Source organism: Kogia breviceps, chromosome 5 (genome assembly GCF_026419965.1).
Source record: "Kogia breviceps isolate mKogBre1 chromosome 5, mKogBre1 haplotype 1, whole genome shotgun sequence".
Lineage (NCBI taxonomy): Eukaryota > Metazoa > Chordata > Mammalia > Artiodactyla > Physeteridae > Kogia > Kogia breviceps.
In genome coordinates, this window is record NC_081314.1 from 95589109 (window position 1) to 95611080 (window position 21972).

Sequence of the window (21972 nt, forward strand, 5' to 3'; positions counted from 1 at the left end):
CCAAGTCAGGTTACCTCATCTCTAAAATGGGGATGAAAATAGATACTTGCTTTTATGTATTCTACAGTCTAATGAGCACCAAATGAGATCCCTTGTGTACAAGTACTTTGTGAACCAAAGTGCTTTGCAGATGTAAATTGTGTTCTTGGAGTGTTTGTTTTATGAAGGAAGGTATCAGGTTGCTGAAGCTGGCCTGGGGTGTTGTGAGAGGGAGGGCAGGAGATGGCTTAGAGTAGGCTAGCAGAATCTGGAAGGCTTTTCTGCTCAGAAATCTCTCTTACACTGTAACTTTTATTAATTTGATATTAATTTGGGCTGAAGAGCTTTTTTCTTTATTTTAGAGTATACCTTTCATCAGGAGTCTAATCTGGAATTGGATAACCTAATAGCTAGTTGAAATTTCTGAAGGAATGTACAGCTTCATTGGAATGAAAAAACAAGGCATAGGGACCAGTAATTTTTTAGTGTAGTGTAGTTGACTGTGCGGTAAACTTGAAATATGAGACTTGAAAGGCCAGAAGGTGGAATGAAGATGGATGATAAAGTAATACCAACATCTGAGATGAAGAGAAAGTTTATAATTTTGTGTGTGATTGTTTCATCTTTCTTTGTTTTCAAAGTACCTTATAAAAATATGAACTGTGTTTACTCTGGGATCATTCAAATGAGGAGGTACTGTTTCACTGTAGAGAATGTAGAAAATTCTACCAGAGGTCTCAGACATTTGGCTTTGCATTCATTTTTATTTTTTGAAATACTTATAGATTCACAGGAAGTTGCAAATACAGAACAGAGGGGTGCTGGGGGTGCTGGGTACTCTTCACTCAGTTACCCCAATGGTTGGTTACCTCTTATATAATGATACTAAAATATGAAAACTTGGAAGTTGACAATGGTACACTGTATGTATATTCTTTGCCATTTTATGATATGTATATTTATGTAACTACCACCACAATCAGCATATAAAACTATTTCATTTGCACAAAGCTCTCCCTCATGTTAACCTGGCAAGCACTAATTTGTTCTCCATGTCTATACTTTGGTCATTTCAACAGTGTAATGTAAATGGAATCATATAGTATGTAATCTTTTGAGATAGGCTTTTTACACTCAGCACAGTACCCTTGAGATCTATCCAAGTTGTGCCTGTATTAATAGTTTGTTCTCTTTCTCTCTCTTTTCTGGCTAAGTAGTATCCCATGGTATGGGTATATCACAGCTTGTTTAACTGTTCACCTATCGTAGGACATTTTGGGTGTTTCCAGTTTTTGGCTGTTACAAATGGAGTTGCTGTGAACTACCATATAGAGGTTTATAGGTGCACATAATCTTCTTTCCTCTGAATAAATTCCCAGAAGTACAATTACTCAGATGTATGCAAGTGTATGCTTAGTTGTTTGTTTGTTTGTTTTAACATCTCTATTGGAGTATAATTGCTTTACAATGGTGTGTTAGTTTCTGCTGTATAACAAAGTGAAGGAAACTGCCAAACTGTTTTGCAGAGTGGTTGTACCATTTTACATTCCCATCAGCAACATATGAGTGATCTAGTTTCTTCACATCCTTGCCAGCATCTACTGTTGTCATGTCATTATTTTGTACCCATTTTTTACTGGAAAAAAAAAAAAAACAAAAAACCTTCTCTCTGCACAAAAAGTTAATTGGAGCAGGACTCTTATAGTGGAATACAAATGTATTGTGATAATGAGACTTACCCATCATGGGGACTTTGGGGATTTAGGCAGTAGAAACCATTTTTACAGTGTGGTACTTTTTCACAAATACAGGCATAAGTGAGGAATAGAAATTGCGTAATAGAGAATTCCACTTAGTAGAATGTGAATTAAGGGTGGCCATTCTTTGTGCCCTTTTTTTGGAGCACAGTATTTTAGAAATACTACCTATGAGATGTGTATACCTCTGTATGAGATTTTATATACCTCTGGTGCCTACATATAGTATAGTACCATGGACAGAGCACAGGACTTGAATTTAGAAAGCTTTTTCTATACATTACCATTTTCTAGTTTAAGAAAATTTGGATAAAAAAACTCAACCTGTCTGACCCTCTGTTTTTTATCTGTAAGATGGGAATACCATTTCCATCACAGGCTTGTTCAAAATATCTTGCTTACTTAACAAAGATTTATTGAGCACCTACTATGTGTCAGGCACTGTACTAGGCACTGTGGATTCATTGATGATGAAGATATAACCGCTACTTTCAAGGAAGTGAGAGTACAAAAGAACAGTAAAATAATCTTACATTTATTAGGGCACAGATAGTTTATGTATATGTGCCAGATAGTTTATGTATATTGTGTCCTGAACTCAACTCTAGGAGATAGGTATAGGTCTTACCATTTAACAGATAAGGAAGCATGAGAGATTTAAGGTAGTTGTTCAAGACCAGAGTCATATCCAGGATTTTAACCTAGATCTGTCTATCTTTAAAACCAGTATGTTTACCACCACTGTATATAGTTTCTGTGGAAACACCTTGTAAACAACCAGATTACTAAATGTAAATAATAATAGTTATAAAATGTGTTATTAATATTTATATTTATAGTATTAATGATACAAAAACTTGGAGGCTTAAAATTTTACTTTTTTCTGAGTAAGCTATTAGGGTTTTGTTTTTAGAGTATTCCTTTTTTTTTTTTTTTTTTTTCTTTTTCGGTACACGGGCCTCTCTCACTGTTGTGGTCTTTCCCGTTGCTGAGCACAGGCTCCGGGCGCGCAGGCTCAGCGGCCATGGCTCAAGCTCACGGGCCCAACCGCTCCAGGGCATGTGGGCTCTTCCTGCACCAGGGCACGAACCCGTGTACCCTGCCTCGGCAGGCGGACGCTCAACCACTGCGCCACCAGGGAAGCCCTAGGGTTTTGTTTTTAAAGGTCTGTTCGAGTTTAGCAAAGTTGCTATTTCCATTACCATCATGAGATATGTTATGTTCATAATGTTGACATGAAGGCATTTTGAGATCCTCGTGTTAGTTTTCAAGTGCATATGTACAAACAACCACAAATGTAGCAGCTTTAAACAGCACCCATTTATTAGCTCACCTGTAGATCACAATTCTGGTCATGGTATGACTGGGTTCTCCAATCTTACGAGGCTAAAAACAAGGTGTTAGCAGGCTGTGTTCTCATCAGGAGGTCAGGGTCTTTTTCCAAGCACACATGGTTTGGGCAGAATTCAATTCCGTGTGATTGTAGGACTGAGGTCCCTGTTTCTCCGCTGGATGTCTGATGGGGGCTTCTCTTAGCTCCTAGAGGTTGTTCCCATTCCTTGCCACACAGCCTCTCCCATATTTAAAGCCAACTAAGGAGAATCCTCCTCTTGTTGAATCCGTCTCGAACATGTTGAATTTCTTTTGCTAGAACAATCCCAAACCCTTTTAAGTTCTTATTTGGTCTGCCCCCTCTCCCTCAAGAATAATCACTCTTTCAAAGTCAACTGATTGGGGGCCTTAATTACATTTAGCAAAATCTCTTTGCCATATGAAACAATATAATCACGGGAATGAAATCCATCATATTCACAGTCCCATCCCTCCCACCAGGGGAGAGAATTTAAAAAGGCTGCTTGCAGGGGGCAGGGTGTTTGGGGGCTACCTTAGAATTCTGGCTTTGATTAAATAACTGGGGACTATATCCTAGCCAAGTCAATACATCAAAAAAAAAAAAAAAAAAAAAACCCATCACAGTCCTGAAGCATCAAGTAAAAACTTGGCTTGAATTTTAGTGTCAGAAATTTTATCATGATCCTTCTCTGTGGAAACGTGTTCTCTGTGCATGGAGGTGTACCTTGTATATATTTGAAGGAGAGGCACACTTAATTGATTAGAGTGATTTCTTGCCTCTTTCAGGTCATCCCATTTTGTACACAATGATAAGAGAAATGAGGTCCTGGGTTTTTATAATGTTTAAACTTGGAAGCAAAATTTAAGCACTTATCCACAGACCACATCCTCTTAGTATCATTTCGTTGCCTTTCCACTAGTAAGTTTATTTTCCACTCTACCTGACCAGGAATTGGAGAATAATGGGCATAGTTGTCAGGCGTAGCTTGGGTGGAATAGAAGTTTGGCTGACTTTGGATCATCTTTCTTAATGCTGAGGTGGAAAAATATCTAATATTGTTCTTAGTCCATTTTAAGCTTAATTAATTTTCTTAGTGCCATAGAAACTCAGAACTGAAAGGGACCTTAGAGAAGTATCTTGTCTCCCTCTCCCCTTGGGAAACAAAGTTAGTCGTCTGACAGTACTAATTACTCTATCAAATCAGTAGCTTAATGGGCAGATACATAGTTTTATATAAAACATTGGGTTTTTCCCTAGCATCTCATTTGATACTCAAAGATTCAATTCAGTGATCCTTAAACTTTTCCCACCTTAACAAATTAGAGAGAGGTAACATGTTCATGTCAGTGAGAGAAGGCAAATTACAGCAGGGAGATGCAGCAGTGATTTTAAATTGAGAGACTCGTGGGTCACCCCACCCCTGCCACACACACACACACACACACACTCACACAAACACACAGTTATTGGGGTAGAAGCTGAAAGGGGAGAGTATGTGGCATTTGGATAAACTCCAGGTACTTCTGATAAGCTCCAGTTAAGAATCACTTAGACAATAATATTTTTTGTTCTATAATCCCACCCTCTGTCTTTGAAATCGCTCATTACTATTTCTGCATGGAGGTATAGAGTCAGCTATTAGTCATCTAGTCTATCTGCCCATGTAATTCCTGAATTACTTCTATCACACCCCAGGTAGTTGGCCATTCAAAACAATTTTTCTTTCAGGTGAAAATCATGCTTTCCTTTTAATTGACACCGTTTCCTCTCTCGGGTGCTACTTTGGTAATGATTAGGTCCCCACCTCTCAAGAACATTGCATCTGGACAGGCTGAGACAGAGCCAATGTGAACACAGACCCTAAACCAGGGCTTTTGGAATAACAAGAACAGAAAAAAAACAGCCTTTCTCTTCACTTACAAAGGGAGTCAGTCACTCAGAGGATACAAAGCTCTGTTTTCCAAATGTAGAAAACCTGGAGCTCAATGCAAACTGGAAACCAAAATATATCAGAAATGAAGCATAATGCTTCGTCAAATACTCAAGGGCTGACCATCCTGCCTCTTCTACAAGGAATGGCCCCACTCCAGCATTTTTAAAGGAAGATGTTTTGTTTCTATTTCGTTTTCCAACTAGGTATAAAATCTACTAAAAGGGATACAAGGAATCAGAATAAATCAGCTCACTCACAAGAGACACTCCCAGATAATGAGTTTTGGTTGCTGAGATTATTCAGCACGTTATTTCAAAGTGGCAAAATTCAGGACAATATGAGAAGAGAAATCAAAAGTGGCAGCTACATTCGCTGATAGGTTATGTGAGACACACATACACACAACCCATTTTTCAGTGTATATGTCAAGGGGCCAAGACCCCTGATCAGCACAGTAAGTTATTTTGTACAGTACAGTGCACAGAACAACAGAGGGAGAGATAATTTCTTGGAGAGGTTCATCCTCTCTGACGGAGGCTGGAGCCCAGCGCACCCCGGGCCTTCATTAGCTGCACCCCTCCTCTTTTTTGGTTGTGGTGGCCTCAGAGGCAGCCGTTTCCTCTAACCGATCCGCTGGCTTCTCCTCCTCCTCCTCCTCCTGGGGATAAAGGTCCGGGTACTTCTGCATGCACTCCGAACCGGTCTACACAGTCCGACCCCTTGACATCCGCTGTGCTGCAGGGGAAGCAGGAAAAGGCCGCCTTGAACTGTTCCCCACACGCCCCGCTGGCCATGCCCCCAAGGCACGGGCAGTTCCAGCTGATGTCTCCGTGGGGCAGGATCAGTCCGTGCTCCTCGTACGGATCATTGGGCTTGTCAGCTTCACGTTGCCTGGAGTTTCATGGTCTTCTTTGGTCACAAATATGATTGGATCCTTCCCTTCCTGCCGGCAGTAGGCCACAGTGCAGCCCAGCGCTCCGACCTCCAGGTGATGGTGGCATTGTGGGACGGCCTCTCGCTGTGACCTCTCCGCTGAGGGGCCGGCGGCTTGGAGGCCCGCGCGGACCCGCCCCCTCCTGTTCAAATTTTTACCTAAGCCCATGACAGGATGGGACTGTTACTGCCCAGAGGATGTTAGTCTATTATCAGGCAGTTCCAATTCTTCCTGAAGTCAAGCTAAAACTTGCAACCCTGCAATTTCTCACCCAGTAGGAGGTATGGTATTTCTCTTCCAAGTCTATTCTTCTCTAAGGTAAAAATCCCCAGTTCATTCAGCCATTGCGCATGGTTTCAGCATTCCTATTCTAGTCACTTTCCTTTGGGACGATTCCCTATTATGTCTTTAAATTTGATGAGTAACGGAACTCAGGGCTGCATCTGTGGGCTGTGTCCTACCTTCCTGCTACTACCTGATGGCTGCATTAACTTGCTTGTAGGTCCTGCTTCTCTAGAATCCATTCCCTTCAAGGCTGCCCAAGAAGATTTTAAATAAATCAGGTCACTTTTCTTCCCTCCTTGAAGGTTTCCGATCACTTTTCATTGCTTATAGAATAAAATCCAAACTTTCTTAACAAGCTGAGAAGACTTTTCCAACCTTAACAAATTAGAGAGAGGTAACGGGTAATTAAGAGAGTTCTTAATGCCAGCAATCTCTTTCCATCTCATCTTGTATCATTAAATTCTAGTTACACTGGCTATCATTCAGTTGCTCCAACTTGCTGTTCCTTTGGCATGTCTTCTCCCCTGTCCTCACATGGCAGGCTCTTTCCAGTCCAAGGCTCAGAGCCAGTTCCTTTCCCCATGGGGCCTTATGACCTACAAGAGTCTGTTCTTCAGCCCCTCCCCCTCCTCAAGCCCATAGCCCCACCTGGCTTATTCACTGCTAGATCTCAGGTACCTAGAAGAGTACCCTACCCGTGGTGGGCTTTTAATAAATGTTTGTGTAATAAGTGAAAAATGAGTGGTCAGACCAGGTCAAACGTAATTCTTATTTTCACTGGTAGATTTCTATTAATATATGCTAAGACTGTTGAAGATTGTTCTGTTGTGTAAGGAGGGAGGCCAGTGAAGAAAGAACATTTCATTGTCAGCCCATCTTGAACACGAGATCAGATTCTGGCTATATCTTGAAGGTAGCAACCATAGGATTTAGTGTCAGGCCAGAAGTGAGGTGTAGAGAAGTCAAGGAGTCAAGGATGACCCCAAGGTTCTTAGCTTGAGCAACTGGAGAAATGGGGTCACCACTAGTGAAATGGGGAAAACTTAGAGGGTAGGTTTGCTGAAGGAGTAAGGGGAGGAGTGTCAGGAGTCAGTTTGGGACATGAAGATTTAAGATACTTACAACCCTTAATTCTCTAGGCCTCAGTTTCCTCAATGATAAGGAGGCATGTAATAGTTGTGAGGATTTGAGGAGTTAATGTACACAACTCAAAAAAGTAATAATAAAGCAAGTAGAGAAAAATAGGTTAAGAATAGTCATTAGATCATTGAGCTTTTACCAAATCCTCTGGGCATTAGATATGAAAAACTAAAGATGATTCATGAAGGTTTTTCCTGGTAGGATTTTAGACTGAATTGAAATGGGTTTTCTTTGGTATAGGAAGATGCTCAGTAATTCAGTTGGAAGTTAAGGTATGAATTCAGAGTATCTGAAAACATCTGTCTCTTGGTAGAGATCTGCAACCATGAGATCATCCACCCCCCACCCCAAAAAACTGTCTTTCATTCACTCACTATTTTTTGACTATTGGAACCTTCAGCAACAAACCAATTGAGTCTCTACTATGTGTAGCGCAAAATGCTAGATTATGGAAAGTTAATATCTGTGAGATAGAATTCATAATGTTATATTCTGTGGATTATTGTGAACATTTACCAGAGCTTAACATTATAAGCTAACACGAGCAATGCATGGCTAGTATTACTGTATGAAAGCCCACAAGTTTTCTTGCATGCTGATACAGAAGCAGAGCAGTGGAAGATTTGAAAATGTGCACAGCACATTCCCTCTTTACAGGCAAACTTTGAAATGCTTTCACTGCATTTACTTGACTTTATTGTTAGAGAAGAAATTTCACAGGTAAAATTATCGTCTTAAGAGTTGATAAGATGCAATTAAACTTAATTTTTCAAAAGTTCTCAACAAATCTTTTTGAAGACTTAAAATCACAATTTCCTTTATATAGAACATATCATTTCATATTATCATTCTCTAGGTAACTTGTAAACCACTTAATACCTAAAGCCCCTCATGTTACTTTATATGTAAACAATCATTTGAAGCCTAATTATTCATAAATACATCTTCTATTCCAGAGTAAGTTTGAGAAAAGCTAGGGCTCACATCTGTCTTGGTTTTAGTCAGAGTAAGGTGAAGGTACCCAATTGTACAACTTCCTCACTTTGATACCCTGAGTAAGTCTTTACAGAAAGACTTCATTGTTGGTTTAAGGTAAATTCTTGGCATGTTACACATACAGGTGTTCACTGTAGGAGCACATAATAATAATTGTAGTTAATGTTTACTGAGCACTTGGTAAGTGCCGAGATTTGTTTTAGGCCCTTTTCATGTATTAACTTCATTAACAATCACAATAGTCCAGTTGTCCCAGTGTAACAATGAGGACACTGAAGAACAGAGAGGGGTTAAGACTTTGTCCAAGATCACAGAGATTGTAAGTTAGGGTTGGGTTTCAAAGCCAGGCGCTGTAGCTGCAGAACCTTTTTCTCAGCTCCTGTACCATATTACCTCCTTCCAGAAGTCATAGGTTAGGGAAAATGTGGTGAAAAGCACTTAAAGAACTAGTTTCTTGTCTCATAAGTAAAATTTGCTGTATAAGTTAAATTGTATGTATAATTTGTTACTTAAGACCAAAGTTTTAATTAATTGTTTTTATTTTCCATCTCCACAATAAAATATATTGTTCACTATTCATGGGCAGGAGTTACAGTGATTATAGTAAATGTTAATTGTGATTTTTTTGTTTTCTCTTTTCCCAGTTTCATGGTTTTCTCCAAATGAAAATATCCTCATTGTTATTTTCCCAATTTTGGCTATACTTCTGTTCTGGGGACAGTTTGGTGTTGTGAGTAAGTACTTATTTCTCTTTTTCATTTATGTTTTAGTGGTTAAATTGTTATTTCTGGCAGGCAATGCTGGTGAAATATTTTATTTAACCAAATTGTATTAGCAAGCATGTTAACGTGGTAAATAAGAATATCAGTCAATATTAATATTCTCCTTGCAGTCTATATTGTTCCTCATACTTTGCTTCAGTTCACTTTTAATTCCTAAGAAAGTTTTTTTTTCCTTAACTTCTTAAGAATGAACATTGGGAATCCTGATAATAACAATACCTTTGACTCAGCTGGTTGTAATGTTTACAGAGCATTTACACATACATCATTTTCTTTGGTAAAGAGATGGTTACAGCCTACATTGGTGTTGACAAGATAGGATGACATAGAAGGAGCAATCAAGATGGTGTAATAGGAAGCCCCTGAGCTTACCTGCTCCCACAGCACACCAAAGTTACAACTACTTACAGAGCAACTGTCTCTGAGAATGACCTAAAGACTAACAGAGAAGGTACTCTGCAATTAAAGATATAAAAAAGAAACCACAACAAGATGAGTAGGAGGGGCAGAGGTATGGTCTTGTCAGGACCCACACTTAAGGGTCCTTAAGTAGGAGGAAAATCACAACAATGGAGATCCTCCCCGAGGACTGAGGGGTCAAGCCCCACATCCAGCTCCCCATCCTGGGGGTCCTAAACCATGAATACAAGTGCCCAAAACGTCTGACTTTGAATACCTGTGGGACTTATGTTTGGGAGAGCCAGAGGGCTGTAGGATACCAAGACTTTGCTCTCAAAGGGTGTGCACAGAAACTTACTTGCTCCAAGTCCCAGCACAGAGGCAGCAGTTTGACAGGTGTCTGAGTCAGACCCACTTGCTTATCTTGGAGAGCCTCACTGAGAGACAGGAGGCAGCTGGGATTCCCCCCAGAAGTGAGATGCTCGTGGCAGCCATTTTTGTGATCTTCTTCTACAACTCTGACACCTGCACTGGTGGGCACCATGTTGGAATCCTCCCTCTAGCATATTAGCTCTGGGGGCCGGCACAGCCTACCAGCAATCATGCGACTTGTAGCAGTTGCATGCTGACAGGTTGCACAGCCAACAGTGCTGGGGAGCCTATCCTGTCCACCAGTGTGCCCACAGGAGTTGGCCTCACACACAATAAAGGGGCACAAACAGCCCACATAGGGGATACCCCTGGAGCATCTGGCTCTGGTAGCCATAGGGAAGCTTGCTGCTGGGCCCCATAGGACATCTACATAAGGCCACTTTTCTAAGATTTGGAGATGTAATGGACCTACCTAATACATAGAAATATACAGAGAATTAGGCGGTATGAGGAGACAGAGGAATATGTTTCAAATGAAAGAACAAGAAAAACTCTCAGAAAAAGAGCTAAATGAAACAGAGATAAGCAATCTACCTGATAATGAGTTTAAGGTAATGATCATAAAGATGCTTACTGGGCTTCCCAGGTGGTGCAGCGGTTGGGAGTCCGCCTGCCGATGCAGGGGACGCGGGTTCGTGCCCCGGTCCGGGAAGATCCCACATGCCGCGGACCGGCTGGGCCCGTGAGCCGTGGCCGCCGAGCCTGCGCGTCCGGAGCCTGTGCCCCGCAACGGGAGAGGCCACAACAGTGAGAGGCCTGCGTACCGCAAAAAAAAAAAAAAAAAAAAAAAGATGCTTACTGAACTCTGGAGAAGAGTGGATGAACACAGTGAGAACTTCAACAAAGAGTTAGAAAATAGAAAAAAGAGGGCTTCCCTGGTGGTGCAGTGGTTGGGAGTCCACCTGCCAATGCGGAGGACATGGGTTTGAGCCCTGGTCTGGGAAGATCCCACATGCCGCGGAGTGGCTAGGCCCGTGCGCCACAACTACTGAGCCTGTGCTCTGGAGCCCATGAGCCACAACTACTGAAGCCTGTGTGCCATAACTACTGAACCCATGTGCCTGGAGCCTGTGCTCTGCAACAAGAAAAGCCACCACAATGAGGGGCCCGCACACTACAATGAAGAGTAGCCCCCGCTCTCAGCCACTAGAGAAATCCTGCATGCAGCGGTGAAGACCCAATGCAGCCAAAAATTAAATGAATGAATGAATAAATAAATTTATTTTAAAAAAAGAATCCATCAGAACTGAAGAATACAATAACTGAAGTGAAAAATACATTAGAGGGGATCAACAGTAGATTAGATGATACAGGACAGATCAGTGATCTATACAGAGTATTAGAAATCACTCAAACTGAACAGAAAAAAAGAAAAAAAGAATTTTTAAAATGAGGATAGTTTGAGGGACTTTTGAGACAACATCAGGCATACTAACGTTCACGTTATAGGGGTCCCAGAAGGAGGAGAGAGAGAGAAAGGGACAGAAAATGTATTTGAAGAAATAATGGCTAAAACTTCCCTAATCTGGGGGATGAAAGAGATATTCAGGTCCAGGAAGCATAGAGAGTCCCAAGAAAGATGAATTCAAAGAGATCCACACCAAGACATATCATGATTAAAATGACAAAAGTTAAAGATAAGAGAGAGTTTTAAAGGCAGCAAAAGAAAAGTAACACTAGTCATAATCGTGGGAATTCCCATAATGTTATCAGCCAGTTTTTCAGCAGGAATTTTACAGGCCAGAAGGGAATGACATGCTGTATTTAAAATGCTGAAAGGAAAAATCTTACCACCAAAAATATTCTACCTGGCAAGGTTGTCATTCAGAAATGAAAGAGAGAGAAAGAATTTCCCAGACAAGCAAAAACTAAGAGTTCATCACCACCTTACAAGCTGGTTCATAAACCAGCTTTACAATAAATGTTAAAGGGTCTTCTTTAAGTGGAGAAGACAAGGTCATAACTGGAGATAAGAAAGTATATGAAAGGAAAACTCTCAATGCTAAGGCAAATATATAGTAAAGGCAGTGGATTGTCACTTAAAAATTGAATGTTAAATGAAAAAAGTTGTAAAATCAAGTATAACTACAGTAAGCGTTATTTGTGTATACAAAATAGAAAAATGTAAATATGACATCAAAAACATAAAACATGGTTGGGGGGAGTAAAAGCATAGTTTTCAGAATGTGTTTGAACTTAAGTGACTATCGGCTTAAAGCAATCTGCTGTGTATATAGGTTCATGTATATAAACCTCATGGTAACCACAAACCAAAAACCTATAATAGCTACACAAAAAGTAAAGGGGAAGGGACCTAAACACAAAGCTAAAGAAAATCATCAAACCACGAGAGAAGAAACTAAAAGACGAAAGGAACAGACAAGAACTATAGAAGCAACCAGAAAACAATTAACAAAATGACAATAAAAGTGCATACCTATCAATAACCACTTTCAATGTAAATGGACTAAATGCTCCAATCAAAAGACACAGGATGGCTGAATGGACACAAGAACAAGACCCATCTATATGCTGCCTACAAAAGATTCACTTCAACCCTAAAGACATACATGCACTGAAAGTGAAAGGATGGAAAAATATGTTCCTTACAAATGGAAACAAAAAGAAAGTTGAGGGCTTCCCTGGTGGCGCAGTGGTTGAGAATTCGCCTGCCGATGCAGGAGACACGGGTTCGTGCCCTGGTCCGGGAAGATCCCACATGCCGCGGAGCAACTAAGCCCGTGAGCCATGGCCGCTAGGCCTGCGCGTCCGGAGCCTGTGCTCCGCAACGGGAGAGGCCACAACAGTGAGAGGCCCGCATACCGCCAAAAAAAAAAAAAAAAAAGAAAGTTGAGGTAGCAGTTCTCATATCAAGGAAAATAGACTTTAAAACAAAGACTTTAAGGGAAGACAAAAACAAAAAGGTGTTACGTAAGGATAAAGGGATGAATCCAAGAAGAGGATATAACATTCATAAGTATTTATGCACTCAACAAAAGAGCACCTAAATATATAAAGCAAGTACTATAGGAAAATTGACAATAATACAATAGCTGGGGACTTTGATACTTCACTTACATTCGTGGATAGATCATCTACACAGAAAATTAATAAGAAAATATTGTCCTTAAATGACACATCAGATTTGATGGAATTAATAGACATGTAGAACATTCCATTCAAAACTAACAGAATACACACTCTTTTCAAGTGCACATGAAATACTCTCCAAGATAGATCACATGCTAATCCACAAAACCAGTCTCAATAAATTTAAAAAGATTGAAATCATATCAAGCATCTTTTCCTATCACAACAGTATGAAACTAGAAATCAGTTACAAGAAGAAAAATGGAAAAAACACAAACAAGTGGAGGCTAAACAACATGCTACTAAACAACCATTGTGTCACTGAAGAAATCGAAGAGGAAATTTAAAAATACCTGGGACAAATGAAAATGGAAACACAATGATCCAAAATCTTTGCATTGCAGCAAAGGCAATTCTAAGAGGGAAGTTTATGGTGATACAGGCCTACATCAAGAAATAAGAAAAATCTCAGGTAAACAATATAACTTTATACCTAAAGGAACTAGAAAAGAGGAACCAGCAAAGGCCAAAAGTAGTAGAAAGAAGGAAATAGTAAAGATCAGAGCAAAAATAAATGAAAAAAAAAAAGACTTAAAAAGAACAGTAAAAAAAGATCAGTGAAACTAAGAGCTGGCTTTTTGAAAAGATAAAATTTATGAACCTTTAAGCCAGACTCATCAAGAAAAAAAGAGAAAGGGCCCAAATAAGTAGAATAAGAAATGAAAAAGAAATTACAATTGACACCACAAAAATACAAAGGATCATAAGAGATTATTACTAACAGTTACACACCAGCAAATTAGACAACCTAGAAGAGATACATAAATTCTTAAAAACAGACAATCTTCCAAGATTGAATCAGGAAGAGATAGAAAATCTGAGCAGTCCAATTACTGGAAGTGAAATTGAATTAGTAATCAAAAAACTCTGAACAGACAAAAGTCTGGGAGCAAATAGTTTCACAGGTGAATCTACTAAACATTTAAAGAAGAGTTATTGGGCTTCCCTGGTGGCGCAGTGGTTGAGAATCCGCCTGCCGATGCAGGGGACACGGGTTCGTGCCCTGGTCCGGGAAGATCCCACATGCCACGGAGCAACTAAGCCCGTGAGCCATGGCCTCTAGGCCTGTGCGTCCGGAGCCTGTGCTCCGCAATGGGAGAGGCCACAACAGTGAGAGGCCCGCGTACTGAAAAAAAAAAAAAAAAAGAAGAAGAGTTATTAACTATCCTTCTCAAGCTATTCCAAAAAGATAGAAGAAGGAATATCCTCAAATTTGTTCTGTGAAGCCAGATTTACCCTGATACTAAAACCAAAGACACTAGGAAAAAAAAAAAAAATACAGGACAATATCCCTGATGAACATAGATGCAAAAATCCTTGACAAAATACTAGCAAAACGAATTCAGCAGTACATTAAAAGGATCATAGGCCACAATCACGTGGGATTTATCCCAGGAACACAAGGATGTTTCAATATCCACAAATTAAAAAAAAAAAAAAAAAAAAAAAAAAAAAAAAAAAAAAAAATATCCACAAATTAATTTAACATGATACACCACATTAGCAAGACAAAAGAAAAATATCATTTGATTATCACAATTGATGCAGAAAGAGCAGTTGACAAAATCCAACATCCATTTACGATAAACACTTAACAGGGTGGGTGTACACCAAAGATAATAAAGCCCACGTATAACAAACCCACATTAACATCATATTCAATGGAGAAAAACTTAAGCCTTTTCCTCTAAGGTCAGAAACAAGACAGGATGCCCACTCCCACTACTTTTATTCAACATTGTATAGGAAGTCCTAGCCACAGCAATCAGATAAGAAAAGAGATTAAAGGCATCCAAATTGGAAAGGCAAAAGTAAAACTGTCATATTTACATATAACATGATGCTACATATAGAAAAACCTAAAGACTCCATGGAAAAAATGTTAGAACTGGTAGATGAATTCAGTAAGTGGTAGCATACAAAATCAATATACAGAAATCTGTTGTATATCTATATATTAAGAATGAACTATCAGAAAGAGAAATTAAGAAAGCAATCCCATTTACAATTGCATCAAAAAGAATAAATTTAACCAAGGAGGTGAAAGACCTATACTCTGAAAACTATAAGACACTGATGAAAGAAATTGAAGACAACACAGACAAATGGAAAGATATTCTGTGCTCATAGATTGAAAGAATTAATATCGTTAAAAGGTCCATACTACCCAAAGCAATCTACAGATTTAATGAATCCCCATCAAAATACCAATGGCATTTTTTAAAGAACTGGAACACATAATGTTAAAATTTTCATGGAAACACAAAAGACCCTGTATAAGCAATCTTAAGAAAGAAGAACAAAGCTAAAGGTTATCACTCTCTTTGATTTCAAACTATACCACAAAGCTTTAGTAATCAAAACTGTATGTTACTGGCACAAAAACAGACACATAGATCAATGGAACAGAATAGAGAGCCCAGAAAGAAACCCACACACTTATGGTCAACTAATTTACAATAAAGGAGCCAAGACTATACAGTGGGGGAAAGACAGTCTCTCTTCAATTAATGGTGTTGGTAAAACTGGACAGGTATGTGGAAAAGAATGATACTGGACTACTTTCAGTAGTCTAAACTTTTAAACTTCATTTATTTATTTGTTTGTTTGTTGTTTGTTTATTGGCTGTGTTGGGTCTTCATTGCTGCATGCAGGCTTTCTCTAGTTGCTGTGAGCGGGGGCTACTCTTCGTTGTGGTGTGCAGGCTTCTCATTGCAGTGGCTTCTCTTGTTATGAAGCATTGGCTCTAGGTGCACAGGCCTCCGTAGTTGTGGCACATGGGCTCAGTAGTTGTGGCTCATGAGCTCTAAAGCACAGGCTCAGTAGTTGTGGCGCACAGGCTTAGTTGCTCCTCAGCACATGGGATCTTCCCGGACCAGGGCTTAAACCTGTGTCCCCTGCATTGGCAGGCAGATTCTTAACCACAGTGCCAGGGAAGTCCCAAAACTTTTAAAATGTAAGATTTATATCTCATCTCCTTATAGCACACTGAAATAGTCATTGAAGGCCAGTAAACATTTATATAAGGCAAGGAGTAATGGCTGATTTCATTTATTTATTTTATTCACTAGTGCAACCTTTATAAAATGAAAGCTAGTAAAATATTGTAGTGGATTGACCTATTATATGTTTCATGAATTTTACTCAGAAGTTTAAGTCATGTGTATCTAAAGTGATACATGAAAATGGAAGGGAAATGACTGATTATGTATTCTAAGGATTCTTTTCAATGTATGGCTCTCTGGAAATGCTTTGTGATTTCAAATCTGTTCTCAACTTTGGTGTAAAAGGGCAAAAAAGAGGAAGAAAGGGCTAAGGGAGAAAACTGTCAAGATATTTCACAACTCTTACTTTCAAAACAGTGTCTAAAATTCTTGGGGAAATTTTCTTAGAATTTCAGTAAGTTCTTCATATCAAGAAAAAGACTGGTATAGCACCAAGACCTCATCTGCTGATGTTAGGGAAAGCGTTTAACCCTATTTGCAGACTCGGGCCTTAAGGCCTTTGTCATATGATTTAAATAGGCAATAGCCTTTTTCTAAGATCATGAAATAATTTCACTGAAGTGTGATTTGTTGCATTTGGATTGATTGAACTGTGCTGATCATGACATTACCATTAGTAACATATTATTTTTAGTGGACTGAACCAGGAGTGTATTCACTATCAGCCATAGTCTTACAAAATAAGCTTTACCATTGTTTTTCTGACTTAAAAAAAGTAATACATATCACATTAGGATACCTTATACAACATAGGAAGTAGAGAGAAAACAAAAATCACCTAGAGTCTCACAGCCTGGAAGTAAACTATTGAGGTATTCTGGTGAATTTCTGCTTCCCTTTCTGTCTTTTTTCTTGAAAAAGGAAAAACTATAAATGGACTCATATAGCTTACATACTTGTAAATGCTGATTTGCTTCCCATGTTTTCAGAAATCTTTTTGTAGTTGCCTGTGCTCTACTTTTATGGATGTACTATAATTTACTTAACTCTCATCTTGATGGATATTAAGGATATTTCCAAATTTTCTTGATACTATGAAAGTATCTAGTGTTACATACCTTTAGTACATACTGAAGGTATGTAACAGTAGAAATGGCATAGACGGTATTTTAAGGCTCATGATACATGTTGCCAACATGTTTTCCAGCACCATTGTATCAATTACTACTGCAGGTGAGAATACCTGTCTTTCACCTCACAAGCTTGACATCATTATAATTCTAAAATCTTTGGTAATTCAATAGTTAAAAAAACATCTTAATTTTCATTTTTGTGTTAGTAAGGGTAAATGTTCTTTTTTATATTTATTCTATTGGTCATATTTTTTGGGGGGCTGTGCCTTGTGGGATCTTAGTTCCCTGACCTGGGATCAAACCCATGCCCCGCTGCAGTGGAATCATGGAGTCCTAAACACTGGACCAGCAGTGAACTCCCTTCTATTGATCATATTTTAAGGAATGTGATCATAAACCTAAAAAAATATTTTAGTGACAATTTTTTTTTGTAAATAATTTTTTAACATCTTTATTGGAGTATAATTGCTTTACAGTGGTGTGATACTTTCTGCTGTATAACAAACTGAATCAGCTATACCTAAACATATATCCCCTTATCCCCTCCCTCTTGCATCTCCCTCCCATCCTCCCTATCCCACCCCTCTAGGTGGTCACAAAGCACGGAGCTGATCTCCCTGTGCTATGCGGCTGCTTCCCACTAGCTATCTATTTTACATTTGGTAGTGTATATATGTCCACATAGTGGCAATTTTTTAATTAGGCTCATCTTAGAACAAGTAAATGTAGAGTGTGTGTGTGTGTGTGTGTGTGTGTGTGTGTGTGTAGGAGGTACCTATATACTTGATTCACCCAGCCTGTGCTCACATTTAAAGGTGTTTTTGATAATAGTACCTAAATATTTGTAGAGCTCTTGCTTTGTGTGATAAGCACCCTGCAAAGTACTCTACATCTGAAATCACATTTACTTCTTTCAGGAACTCTGTGGGGATAGATACTGTTGTTATCATTCCCATTTTATAGATAAGAGACAGAGGCACAGATTGGTTAGGCAATTTGCCCACCATCACCCAACTGTTTCTTGGTAGTACTGGGATTTGAAACAGTGCTATTTACCACTACATTATAGTGCCTCCCTGTCTTGAAATTATTTCGAATGTGTTTTTGTTTTCTTTTCCCAAGAAGGGTGAACCTATATATGGATATACACACTGAGTAAAAGAAACTATTATTTATAGAGTAGAATGTGGACTCACTTTATTTATTCAATAAATGTCTTTTGACAGGGTACCTACTGATTACTAGGCACTGGGCGGTATGCTAGAGATGTAGAAGTGAAATGTAAATTGCCCCTGGCTTTGTAGCACTGCTCTGTGCCTTCTGTCACATCTTCAGGATAGACATGAATCTAAATCTACTTGTCCCTTGGTACTCTTTGTAGGAGGCCTCCTGTTTATGGCCTGGGGATTCCACCAACAGGAAAGCCCCCTTTTTTCCCCATTTGCTGCTTGGTTTTGCATTTTTTATATCAAGAAAAAGACTTGATATAAGTCTTTACATGCTCTAAAGTATTAATAGTAACTCAGACCCATGACTTGCTAAATTTCTAGTTCCTTTTAACTTTTTCTGTACTTGACCGCAGGGGGTTTCTCTCTGGTTTTTCTAGTTCTGAGTGTCATTCTTTTTGGTGATCCAAGATAAAACCTAAACCTTCTGTCAGCTAAACATCCAGTAAAGGCAGCAAATTATGCTTTCACTTTGAGGAGAAAGAGTTTATTTATACCAGAACTGTATCTCAGGATGCCATCTATCCTACTGAGAAAGAAGCCTTGAGAAGACTTCTAAACTCTGGAAGCCAAGCCAAGGGGTCCCAAATATGGTGAGCCTTAGACCACATTTTGAAGACAAAGGTCTCTCACAGGAAAATGTTCCTAAATACCTTTGCCTTTAGCTTTAACTTACAAGATTTAAGCAGAATCTTACACTTAGAAAACAGCTCAGAGAATCCTAGAATCAAACACTGAGCCTTAACCAAAGTAACAATTTTCTTAATAGTATTGCATTTCAGGTATTTTGTTTTTGTTCTGAAAACTGTACCAACTCAGTTTTCCACTGCACTGACAATTATGTTCCTGGCTGATTTTCAGGGTTGTCCTTCCTTACTCTTTGACAATATAACAGGTGTTTTGTCTCATTTAGATTTTTGATGAATGATTTCAATTGCTGCCCATCAAGACCTGTAGTTTTTATAGGATTAAGGTTCAACTTCATATCAAGAACTGGATAACATTGGGGAAGGGGAAGCTGGGATGAAGTGAGAGAGTGGCATGGACATATATAAACTACCAAATATAAGATAGATAGCTAGTGGGAAGCAGCTGCATAACACAGGGAGATCAGCTCAGTGCTTTGAGACCACCTAGAGTTGTGGGATAGGGAGGGTGGGAGGGAGACACAAGAGGGAGGGGATATGGGGATATATGTATACATATAGCTGATTCACTTCATTATACAGCAGAAACTAACACAACATTGTAAAGCAATTATACACCAATAAAGATGTTAAAAAAAGCTGGATAACATGTTGAAATTCTTTGAGATAGGAGTATTTTTCTTATTTTTTCTTCTTTAGAACTGTTGTATTATTCAGTGAATCCCTGCTTTACACAGAACTGTGGGACTATAAACATGACCATATAAGCTGAAACTCTGCAAAGCAATCTAATAATAAATGCCAAAATTTACTATAGTTCCGTGACCTTTAAATTTGTTGTCAAAACATTAAAACCTCTCTTACTGTCAGTAATAAATGTATTAGGAAATGAAAAAAATAGTAAAACTAATTTTTAGTACATAATAAATTAAAACATAAAAAACATTGAGAATTGAAGAAATTTATCAAGAGTAGTTTGAAAAATGCTTGCCTCTTCTCATATAACTGAATACAGAGCAAGCATCTTGTCTATGCCTTGGTGAATTGTCATACTCCTTTCTAAGATCGAATCAGCTTCCATCACTTTCAATGTCATGAACTATCCATTGCAAAGAATTCCTTTTTTTTTTTTTTTTTTTTTTTTTTGTGGTACGCGGGCCTCTCACTGCTGTGGCCTCTCCCATTGCGGGGCGCAGGTTCCGGACGCGCAGGCTCAGCGGCCATGGCTCACGGGCCCAGCCGCTCTGCGGCACGTGGGATCCTCCCGGACCGGGGCACGAACCCGCGTCCCCTGCATCGGCAGGCGGACTCCCAACCACTGCGCCACCAGGGAAGCCCCAAAGAATTCCTTTTATGTGAAGTTTTTCTGCCAGAGTCACGTCCTCTGGGACATACATCTTCATTCTTTGTCACAGTCCCCTCATTGTCCTCATGTATGACAATAAGTTCACTTTTACTAAGTTCTTCTGGCTGCGTATCTAGACTCTCTTGAATGGCAGTATTGTTGACATTCCACAGTCAGCTATAAGGTAACTCCAGTTACCTTCTATTCGAATTTCGCTTCCAGCATTATCACATCTCATTTCTTTGCTCCCTCACCTTTATTGCCCAGTTTCCTCTTTTGATTATCCATTGTAAAATGTTGCAGTGGCTTATGACTGGGAGACAGGAGGTAACAAAACATATGCTTTGCTGTCTGTGCGTGAATTGAATAACAGATGTGCAGTGACCAGTCACCAGCAGTCTTCGAAAAGGGTAACATGATTGCTCACTGATCATGATGCACATCTGTTATTTATGTAGTGATTTGTGAATTGAAGAGCTATCAGAGAAGTTTATACTTTATGCAATTACTCAGTTAATATATTGTGGTAGCTGAAATTTGAACTCTGTTTTGGGGGGACTTGTGTTATTTAACTAAATGATGGTAACTGAAATTCATTCATGTCAGAACCGGGCAAGGAGAGGACAGCTGTAATTTATTCCAAATTTGTGCATTCTAGGCATCTTTCATTTCATTTTCCAACTTTCTAGTCCCTGCTCAAGATTATTCCCTCCACAGGGATTTTGGTTACTGCTCAAGGGTCTCTATAGATACTGGTTAGAGGTCTCTATAGAAATCATTGTTGGAAAATTCAAGGAAAAAAATTCTCCATCACCACAGCCTTGAGATCCTGCTAAGTCCTCTTGAATGCAATCTTTAGGACTAGCTTAATATTGAACGTGATTAGGCCATGAAAGCACATTTAAAAGAAGTAATGGAACAGAATTTCTTTGTAGATTAGAAAAATCATTCTGACTGAAGTAAAGACATATACTAACTGCACCAGGAAATTTCTACCCACAAAGGTAAAATATCATCATGATAGTTATTATTACAAAGAATTCTATTAAATAATCTTGGACTCCCATTGCTTTCCCTTGGTCCTGTCCACATAACTAACAAATTCTGTTATTAAATCGTGTTTTTATACACTGATTTTATTGTGGAAGGAACTGAACAAAACTATAGTTTAGCAGTGTACTCTTTTGTAGAAATACAGTTACTATTCCTTTGACCTTTTCCAAGTTCAAACGTCCCAACTTCCTGCATATATTCTGAAGGTGTGGCACCATCCACAAGACCAGGAACATTTGGAACCAAAGAAAGGAAGTTAGTGTGTTAGACATCCTCTTCTTTTATCTTATATATTCAAAGTACTTCAAAGCCCAGACTTCACAAAGCTTGGGCTCTTTTATTTCCGGGTCCTGTAGACTGGGAATGTGATTTCTAGTCAGTCTTCATTTTGACAAGATTATTTCATCGAAACAAGTTGGATAGTGTATGGAGTCCATTATAAAATTATTTTACTCTCCTTCTGGCAAGTAATCAGTTTATTA

General features: G+C 39.0%; 1 protein-coding gene and 1 pseudogene across 2 annotated transcripts in view; one reads left to right on the top strand and one right to left on the bottom strand.

Moving 5' to 3' along the window:
* The window catches only part of CD47 (CD47 molecule), a 58713-nt gene that overhangs the window by 14453 nt on the left and 22288 nt on the right, over positions 1–21972 (top strand). For both annotated transcript variants that reach the window (XM_059065498.2, XM_059065499.2), the window contains exon 3: positions 9023–9112. In XM_059065498.2, coding sequence (XP_058921481.2) covers positions 9023–9112 — 90 coding nt within the window. The remainder of the gene's footprint in view (positions 1–9022; positions 9113–21972) is intronic.
* LOC136794304 (mitochondrial intermembrane space import and assembly protein 40 pseudogene) lies at positions 5589–6125 on the bottom strand (annotated as a pseudogene).